Source organism: Lolium perenne, chromosome 4, assembly GCF_019359855.2.
Source record: "Lolium perenne isolate Kyuss_39 chromosome 4, Kyuss_2.0, whole genome shotgun sequence".
Lineage (NCBI taxonomy): Eukaryota > Viridiplantae > Streptophyta > Magnoliopsida > Poales > Poaceae > Lolium > Lolium perenne.
In genome coordinates, this window is record NC_067247.2 from 112,521,795 (window position 1) to 112,532,395 (window position 10,601).

The 10,601-nt window shown below is 51.2% G+C and overlaps 1 protein-coding gene across 1 annotated transcript; it reads right to left on the reverse strand.

Annotated features, from left to right (window-relative positions):
- Positions 1-8,126: 8,126 nt before the first annotated feature.
- On the reverse strand, positions 8,127-9,754 carry LOC127304426 (E3 ubiquitin-protein ligase ATL6-like). Its single transcript, XM_051335116.2, has 2 exons — positions 9,638-9,754; positions 8,127-8,564 (listed from the first exon to the last, which is right to left on the reverse strand). The coding sequence occupies exons 1-2, from the start codon at positions 9,752-9,754 to the stop codon at positions 8,127-8,129; spliced, it is 555 nt and encodes a 184-aa protein (XP_051191076.1).
- Between the last annotated feature and the right edge of the window lie 847 nt (positions 9,755-10,601).

Sequence of the window (10,601 nt, forward strand, 5' to 3'; positions counted from 1 at the left end):
GCAGTGGCGCGGCGACACGCCGCGCCCGTTGCACCAGCAAGTATACAAATCATTGTACTCAAAAATTGCAGCAATCATTTTCAAGTTTGGGAAGTAGCATCACTTGGAAGCTCTTGCATACATGAGAAAGAGGCAATTAATTAACAATAAAATATATCTTCAAATGCCATCAAGTTCGCAAGCAATGTTGTCTCAGAGAGAGAAAGCATAGCAGATCCCAGATTTACTAAATGGGACATACATCTGGTGACGAAAACTTAAAGGAGATACTAAATATTATAGCACAATAACTATCTATGATAATGTGTGGCTTCAGAGATACCAAATGGATTTTTTTTATAAAGGCCCAGCTTCACCGTCGTCATCGCCAAAAGCCTGATGCAATATTTCCCAAAATTGGAAAATTTGTCAGATCATTTGCTGGTCAGATTCCTTGTTTTCCTCATGCATCTTCAATACCATCACCCACAATCTTGTCCTGACGTAAATACAATGCAAAGAAATAATAGTGAAGAATCTCTTCCCGCAACTCTTTGAAGGATGAAATACCGCAAACAACAAAGAGATGCTAAAGCCAGTTAAACCGGACATATGCATGGTGCTATAAATGCAACTATATAGTAATAAAATAAGTAAATCTATAGTCTGCACAGTGGAGATCTATCTAACAGTTATTATCAGTTTATAAGTGTGGAGGTGACTTCAAGATCAGTGAACGAATGTAGCAGGTTTCATCATTTTATTATCGCTGATATTTCTGCCAAATGGTAAATTAAATATTTGGGCAATTGTTCAGGCTTCACAAATACTGACAATAACAGTGCCTCAAAACTTCTCAAATGGTTGCAACACCCTAGAAGCAAACTTAGACCAGAAGATATACGTGCATCACTATTCTATACTAAACATATATGTCATACTTTATATGTTCCACGTATTGCAGAGATAACAGAGCACTGCAATGGAGTTTATGCATGCTATTGTGCTTATGGAAGTAATTATCAAAAATAATATACAAACATGTCTTATTTTCTGACGGTGCTGGGAGAAAGGATGACGGAATACCATTTTATACCTAAGGCAACAACTTTCAGGTGACCATCAGAAACTTGCATTTGCTATGACATTCTAGCATCAACAACAATAACTGAAATATACGAATAGTGTGCTAAGCACACATCAGGGGATAAACATATATAGGAATTTTTTACAGTACCTTTTACCACTCCTTAAAAGAAGAGAGGTATGATTTGAGCAACGGTTAGGATTTACCGATTTAGATTAGATCCAACAGCCCAACAAAACATATGTAATTAAAAAAAAAGCTATTTGGCCCGGCCCAACAATTGGATCAGATAGAACTCAAGGTCGAGGACACGAGACAGAAACGCAGGCTACCGCCGCCGGCAGCCGAGCTCGCGAGTCAGAAACGCCATTTCCGTCGAGGGCGACCGCCGCCCGATAGGCCCGATCCTGCATCGCCGGCCAGCGACGCAGCCACCCGGTCGTGCCTGTCCTGCATCACGGGACGACTAACTCACGGAAGGAGGAGCTCACGCTGACATTGCTTGGGGCTGGACCTCTGGAAAGTCTATTGAGCTGGGCCTATCTATTGGACTGGGCCCGTTTATGTTTTTTTTTTTCGGAAGGGCGAAATTTCTCAGAGGTATGTAACGTACCTCTCCAATATTGGACTGTGGTATGAATCTATTTAGACCATTGGATGGACGGAATGTTTATGGAATATCCAAGGTACTTCATCAATTTCTGGAGTGGATCATAAAGCCTACAGTTGTGTCTAATAACCAGTAGAAACATAGAACTACCAGACATGTTTTGATCGCAAAAAAAAAAAATACATGAAGCAAGAATCAAACGCACCTGCAGCTGGCAATCAGAGGAGAAGGGGACGCGCCGGCGACCACGAAACAAACGCCGGCGACGCCTCCCATCGACTCCTTCCAATTGACCTCGAAGAACCATTTCGTCGGCCTCCTGCCACCGCCTGCACCACCGCCGAATCGACACGAGGGGCACGCCGCTACGACGTCCAGGCACCGCTCCGGGAACCGCATGCTGGGCTTGACCGCCTAGGCGAGCGGCGAGGATGGCGCCATCGATCTTCGATCCACGCGGAGGAAGGCCCAAGGCCGCCGCCGCCGAGACAGTATTGGGGAAGGGGACGGCGGAGGGGGTCAATCTACATCAGGACTTTACGCTTTCTGGAAGGGGCGAGCAGCCGGTGGCGCCGGAGTTGGGGAATAGAGAAAGAGAGAGCGGCGGCGGCAAACCAACCATCTCGACGACTAACTCACGGAAGGAGGAGCTCACGCTGACATTGCTTGGGGCTGGACCTCTGGAAAGTCTATTGAGCTGGGCCTATCTATTGGACTGGGCCCGTTTATGTTTTTTTTTTTCGGAAGGGCGAAATTTCTCAGAGGTATGTAACGTACCTCTCCAATATTGGACTGTGGTATGAATCTATTTAGACCATTGGATGGACGGAAATTGATGGATGTAATTCATTTGAGGGTACCATAAAAGAACTCCATATATAACCTAAGGATTGCTAGTAGTAAATTTAGAGTAGTTTCAACTTCCACTGCATATTAATTTGCACAAAAAAAACCGATTTATTATCACATAATCATGTAAGGATCGTATACTTCAGAGGCATCATCAAATCCTTACTCGCTGTGGTGATGTCCTAACAGCGTTGTACCTGAGACTACAGAGACTTGTTGCGAATTAACAATTAAAGGAGATATTATATAGATAGCCTATTAGGAGACCAAATTATTTATTTATTGTTGTAGTGGCAATACATGTTAACCAAGACTGGAATTCAAACTCCAATTAATTCAAAGGATGGAAACATAAGGTTTGATGCTGGGGTGAACAAAACGTCTGAAAAAAACACAAATGGATGAGCTGATGAAGAAGTTCATTGGTGCCAACTGATTTAGTATGGGGAAAAAAAGAATTTAAATGCAGAAAGGAGAAGAATCAACATGAGTGTTAATTTGACATGTGGAAGTAGGTAATTCTTCTCCTTTGATTTACTGAGAAGCTGAAAGGCCAAGAATACACATTAAAATAGTCGAGCCGGAATTTCCTGGAAGGAGATACAAAAAGGTGGACAGATTTCGTGCCTCCAAGCACCGTCATCAATCAAAGGCTGCAATGCCGAATATTCATGCAGAGAAACACGAGAAGACCTAAAAATAGAGAATTCCCCAACCAGAACATGGAACGCAGCATGTAATGGCGGATCGTCCGAGCACGAAGCTGTACCGCCTGAAGGTGCGGACAAAAATAAAACACCTCACCCCACATCAGGGGACCTTCTCCTCCATCCTCAACACCAGGAAGCTTAACAAACAGGACAGAAAGTAATGGAATCATCGCCGCCCTGAAGGGAAACACCTCCAGTGGGTCGGCGCAAGGCACGGACCAGGAGAACACCGCCTCCGAGCATCATCAACCGAAGGCTGAAATCTACACGAAGGAAACATGAAAGGACAGATCAATAAAAGAGCAAAAAGGAAAGCAGATGACCATTGGCACATCCTGCGCCTTAAGATAGCTCTCGAGCAACACAATGGCTCATCAAGTCAGAAGCAAAACAGGTTCCTGCACCCAATCAGGATTGGTGCTAAATACACAGAAAATGTGACTGTATATTTGGTATAAGATAATAACACAACCATTTGCAATGGAACAATCAGAAAACTAATTTTATTGGCAATTACATTCGGTGTCCTCTAAGTTAGCAGTCCACATAAAAAACCTGAACTTGTGTACCATTGCCAACATCATTTGGTAGATGTGAACTCTTCAAATTTTAATCTATACCTAATGAAGTATCTGCTCAGCAACATACTCATTTTCCAACCAATACTGAAGGTAAACTCCTCAAAGTTTAATCTATACCTGCAGAAGTATCTTGCGAAGCGACATCCTCATTTTCCAGCCACCAGTCAAAGATACTTTCAGGGGGTCGCAATCCGTGGCTGCAATCCTCAATACGAAGCTGAGTTCGAGCATCAGCCTCGAATTTTGACCTGCGCCAAGCCCTGGTCGACATCCTGCAAGGCTTCGAGCTGCAGCAGATCTAGATCGTGAAGAAACCTCCCACGAGGTCCATGTCCTCGGTGGCGCGCTCGAAGGCCACCAGCACCTGGTCGAGGGAGTCCTTGACGCCCATCTCCTCCAAGAAGGCGTTGATGAATTCCTCCCTGGCGGTCTGGGAGGCGCGGACCTGGATTTTCTGGCTGAGCAAGCCAATATTCAATGGTCCCCTTGCCCTTGGCGACATAGACGCCGTCGGGATCCTCGGGGTCGGCAATGATGCGGAGCTGCGTGGTCTTGCCGGTGTTGTTGACGCCCACGAGCCCCACCCTCTCCCTGCACCTCCCAGGACATCAGACGGCCACCCCCTTTTACGACTTGGAGATGCTCTCTAGCCGCACCCCACCGGGATGCTCGACGCGCCGCTTACTCCTGGACCTAGCCAGATGCGGCGGTGTCAGAGACATCCTCAGAAGAGGTGCTCGCGGAGAAGAATGAAGAGGTTGTAAGGCGGCCATGGAGGCATGGATTGGATTGGCGAGGGACGGCAGTAGCGGGCGAAAAGGCAGAGATGGGGAGAGAATAAAAGATTAGCACTTCATCGTGGCAGTTTTCACGGGACGATGCAGCCACACATCGCGGCGGCCCTGCAGATCGCCAAGCGGCCACACGGCGCCACGGCGGCCCTGCAGATCGCCCTGCAGAAAGCGGCGCTGCAGGTCATCGAGCGCCCACACGACGGATCCGCCGGTGAGATTGGGAGCCACCATTTTGGTGCGGAGAAGCCAATCGAATCGGGGATGCTGGGCTGATCATGAACGCGCAAGAAAACTACAGTGGCGGAGCTGTTAGGCTACTACAATAAATGGGAGGAAGAGGAAAGACAAATGAGGCGACCATCACGAAACCTACATACACATCCCAAAGCGGCAACCCGATGAGAAACTGCCACGTTAGCCACGCGTGGCTTCCAGCCACCGACCACTGATTTAAACCAAGACTGGGAAGCGAGGAATGCAATCACCGAGAGTGTGTGAAGAAATAACACCCAAGAGCCGGTAACCGGTTATCAATCCAGCTAAGAAAAAAAGTAGATGGAAAATACCAGATTGACCAAGGAATACAATGGTAAAAGAAGAGGTTACGTGTCAAAAAATAATTGGATAGAGAAGTGGATAAATAGCCCATCTACAGTGGCTAAATCACTTGGAGATGGCAAACCTGCTTAGCTTTTATATAGTGTATAATTGTGTGCTACTTGATTCCACGGCAATCTAGGCCATTCAATTTGGTTCTACGGGCACGACTGAAAATGTTCTAGCCGCAACTATTTTTCTATTAGAGCTTCCCCCGCCCCTTGAGAAAACAGAACACATTGGATGATGTGGGGATTTACCAGCCGGCGCAGGTTCCTCCTTGATGAATGGCTTCATGTGTACTAAGAGCATCTCCACTCGTCTCCTCCAGAAGCCCCCCACGATCACTTTTTTTCATCCGGACGGCGAAAAACGGCCCAGTCAGGCCCCCGGTTCCTCGTTTTGGTCCGGATTTGAGCCTATTTTCGTCCGGACTCCCCATGTCATCCTCGGTTTTCCGAGGGTCTCCCGGGGACTCCGGATGGAGCAAAACCAATCGCCCACGCCCACGTGTCTCCTCTTTCTTCCGGACTCCCCGGGCCATCCTCTTTTTCCCCGATAAACGCCGCTTGGGGAGCACACGACTGGAAATATACTGCCCCCAGGCCAAATTTTCGTCCAATCCGGACGAAAATTTCGCCGGATTTGGGCGTGAAGAGAGCCAACGAGTGGGGATGCTCTAAGCTCCGCACAAATTCTAATTGCCAAAAATGGGAGCTGCCAGCAAGCATGCAAACATTGGCTGAGCCAGGATTACAAAGTTTTGAATGTTAGCAGGAGAGCTGCTAAATCCATTGAATAGGTAGAAATTGGTCCAGTTTATGAGGGAAATCGGACCCAAAAACCATACAGATGAACACCTTACAGTTTACAACGCAACACCACAACAGACGAAACAACCACCTGCCTTGTCTAACCCAGCCAAGAGGCGAGAGGTCAGAACACAGAGCCACATACCGCTTCACAACCGAAGCAAGACAGCTTGCAAACACAACTCACGCTCGAGATGGCACGTGCCAACGTACGATCCACCCTTGAAAGCCAAGAAGATAGTGGCGGTATGGACTGCAGGGCCCGACCAGACCCGAGGAGAGCGTCGTTGAAAAGATGCTGCTTCAGTGTACATCGCGCCCTAGAGGCCCACGCTCCAGTACTTGCCAACCTTGGCTACTCCAGTGACTGTCTTGGGACTCCTCGTGCAACCCGGACAATGCCTCCAAGGAGGGAACGACACAATAGCGCCGCCAATGCCTGAACCAGCGAGCTGGGTCTGGGGTTTCCCCCGTCGCACAGGAGGAGGCATGGAGAAAGAGGCATAAACAACGCCTTCAAGAAGGTGACGGCGCCCACAGGCGTCGCCGTTGTCTGCAACCGCAAAGGGATTTCTCACAGCCCTCACAACAGCCCCGCTGTCCACAAAGAGCAGGCCATCCTGGACCAAAGGCTGGACACACCACCGATGAGAGGCCAGCAAATGCCGTCGGTGAGGGGGGCGATGACCACCTCAGGCCCCATCCATGCCAGCCCAACCACGCTGCAGCTCCGTCATCCCGTCCCCGTGTTGGCGGAAGGATGCAACGCCCATCAGCGGCGCCATTCATTTCCCGTCAACCTCCACCACCTCAACCAAGCCTGAAGCTGCAGCAGTCCACTGGACCCGCCTCCGACCACCACTTTCGGGCCGACGGTGCCATTCATCTCCAGCACACACTGGAGGATGCAACACCGCCAGCACAACTCACGTCAGCCCAACATCCACCATCTGGCACAGCCAGCTACAGCCCCATCGGGCGACCACCTTCCTCCGCACGCAGACAGCTAGATCCGCGCGAATCTGCATGGCGGCCGACCCGCATCTCCCCGCACAGCTCAGGTAGCAGCAGGTCGCCCACCTTGCGCCTTCCGAGCGGCTTGGAGCCACCGCGAGCAGCCCGCGCAGCGGCCCATGAGGCCCAGATTGAGCCCGGGGCAGGCCCTGACGCCCGCGCCGCCGCTGTCCAGCCGTCACCGCGTCGAAGGCTCCTCCGTCGCCGCACGCCTCACACCCGGCCAAGCCACCTCCGCTGTTGCGCCATCTCACCGGTCTCCGGCCCCCAACGCGGCGGCCCTCCTCCCTATCCACAGCGCGAGAGCCGAGAGGCATAGAACCTCGCCGCCCCCTTCACAGGCGCCGCCCAGCTTTGTCGAGCGACACCTCGGGGCGCGACGAGGGGAGGGAGCCAGGGGGGGGGGGGGGTGGCGGCGGGGATTAGGGTTTGGGCTCCCCGGTCGCCCGGAGGAGGTGACGCGAGGAGCGCTCAAGCGGTGCTGTGTGTGCGACGCGAGGATTACAAAGTTGTAACGTCAAATACATGCATTTATTTCAGAATTTTGTTGACATATTACATTTAAAATAAAATATTTCATAATAGTGCATTTAGGCCTATGAGCCATAACATGTGTTTCAGTGTTCCATGTTTTTTGAAGTTAACAAAACTGTAGCTAGAACGTTTCAAAGTCTGCGGTAAAGTCCAGGACTACGTCCACACTGTTTCGTGTTAGAAGTTGACTGATACCTGTTTTTGTGGTCCTTGTTTACACAAACACAAGGAAAACTTGGCCTAGGCTGCCTCTCGACATCTACAAGTCCACACTCCGCTGTGTCAATCACATCAGTAGACTCTGGCAAGAAGAAATAACCTGATGGAATTTCATAATGCAATCGTAATGCAGCAGACTTTGCGTCGAAACAATGTGAATATTTTCTTGGAAGTCACATAGAACCCGGTTTTTTTTTGCACCATCTCCGGTTGCAACTTTCTCGTGGATTTTCACCTCTAAATTGAGCTGACTGACAAGTGCAACTCTGTGAGGAGTCTGTCTGTACTGCTCTGCAGATCGCCAAATCCTACCAATTGGACATTGAAACAGAGACGCGGCCTACACTAGTGGGATGGCCTGCCGCGGTGGCATCGGCGGGCACTCCGGCCAGAGCCCGCCGCGGCAGAGCGGGCACGTCCGGCTCTTCCGGAGCCACCTGTCAACGTCGCACCTCGCGTGGAAGAAGTGTCCGCACGCCGGCACCACCCGCACAAGCTCGCCGTCCTCGCCGTACTCCGACAGGCACATGGCGCAGCGCTCCTCCTCCTTCACCTTCCCGGTGGCCGCCTGCTCGTACGTCATGAGAGTGATGTCTCCGAGGGCGCTCTCGACGTCCGTGGCGTGCACCGCGGCGCGCCCCGTAGTGCCCGCAGAGATGTCTTCAGCTCCTTCGCAGACACCGCGGGAGGCGATGGCGACGATGATCAACGCCACGGCGACCACCGCGGCGATCTCGAGGTAGAATGCGACGTCGGGGTCCACGTTGGTTGGCCAATGCTAGCCAGCATGCTGGGCAGCTCCAGCAGTTTTATACGAGTTCCGGTCCAGAGGCTTCGCGACCAAGTCACGAAGTACTGAGGAACAGAGATTGTGTTGAGGTTTCCTGGAATCTTTCAGCCAATTGCCGTTCTTCTTCCAGTGGACAATTCTAATTCTAACTAGGTTGCCCTGGTGTAGTACTACTGATCTGAGCTTAACTGTATTTGCTTCACTTGTAAATCTAGATGCAGTGTTTTTTTTTTTTTCAAAATGGGAAATATCACCCTAGCTTCTGCATCCAAAGGATGCACATGATTTTTTATTAGATTATTCACAAAACCTTACAAGAACAATATAAAAGATCAACCTCGAAACCACCTCACTAAACCTACAGTGGGATGAAGGGGGTGATAATACACCAACTCACATCATCCAAAAAACTAAATGTCTTCTCAAACCGCCAATAGCAGGTGAGAAACACATCCAGTCAAGCAGACTCTCAGCGCACGCCAATGCACACGCCACAGAAGTTGCTACCGCCTTCTTCCTCGACTCCATCTTCAAGAGAGATCATCACATTAACCTTGCAAGACCTGCCGTCGATGCCACCATGACGCCAGATGGCTCCACCATCCTGCACGCATACATCATCCCGCATCCGTCGTCGATACCCTGCAGCACCATGCCCCCGAGACTCAGCGCCAACAATGTGGTAGATGAATACCACTCCACCAACATCCAGCAGCTGCTCCAAAAACGATGCCCCAAGAGGTAGAACGACGCAGGTAGCGCCGCCATCGTCCAATCCGGGAGACCCAGATCTAGGGTTTTCCCCGGAACAGTACGAGTGGGTAGATGTTGGTTACGACGGCGATGCCTTCAAGAAGGTAACGACGCGTAACGTCGCCATCACCCGCCATGACCAGGGTTGGAGCATGATTTTCATCGGCAAACACACATCTCCAACTCGCCGAGTGGAGTGACAAGACAAGCAAAGACGATGCATTCGACAAGGTAACGACGCCAAGCGACGCCACCATCGTCTGCCAAGCCCGAGAGCGAAGCACAGTTTTGACCGGCTATCCCGTCACCCTAAACTCATCGTCGACTGGATCTTCACCGCCGGAGATCTTTGTGGGATCCCAAGATCCCCTACCCCAGATCCCAACGAGGCCATCCACCTCCGGGGAGGAGGTCGCCGCTGCCATGACCAGAGCCACCGCCCCAGCTCCCATGTGATGCGGACGGAGCATCCCATCGCGTGGAGGAGAAGGCGCAGCAGCCGGCCGCTTCCAGGCCCCAAGGGCCAAGATCCGGCCACGCCACCACTGCCGCCGCCTCGCCTTCCAGCCGCGACGCCGCGCAGCACCACCACCACAAGAGAGATCAGGAGCGCCGCCCCCACCCTCCATGATCGCGACCATCTGAAACCCCCACCACCGCCATGCCGCACGGGCTTTGCCCGGGGACATCTCCCGCGGCGGCGACAAGGGGAGGGAGGGGCTGGAGGGGTCCGGAGGGCCGGTGAGGAGGGGCTCCCCGGAGTGGCGCGGCGCCGCCACCCGAGGGAGGGTTTGGTCAGGGGAGGGTTAGGTAGGGGGTCAACGGAGATTCCTCGAGGCGGCGGGGGTGGTGGCGTGGCCGGATCTTGGCCCTTGGGGCCTGGAGGCGGCCGGCTGCTGCGCCTTCTCCTCCGCGCGAAGGGATGCTCCGTCCGCATCACATGGGATCCGGGGCGGCGGCCCCGGCATGGCGGCGGCGAGCTCCTCTAGATGCAGTTGCCCTGCAAGTCTGTAACGTGTACCCTTTTACCTCTCTAACTAAAATGAAAAACACCACGGCTGTCTTTCAACCAAAAGAAAACTGAATTGATGATTTCTCAGTTGAATTCGATATTTTCTTAAAAGTCAGTCATAGTTTGTACTGTTTTTTTTTTGCGAGTTTGGTGCAAAACTCTAACTATTCACATTCAGTTACATATCCTCCTGTGATAGATAGAATTTCAAAATGGATTAAGGATGATAGAATAGTGAAAAGAAATAAGGAAACGAGAGT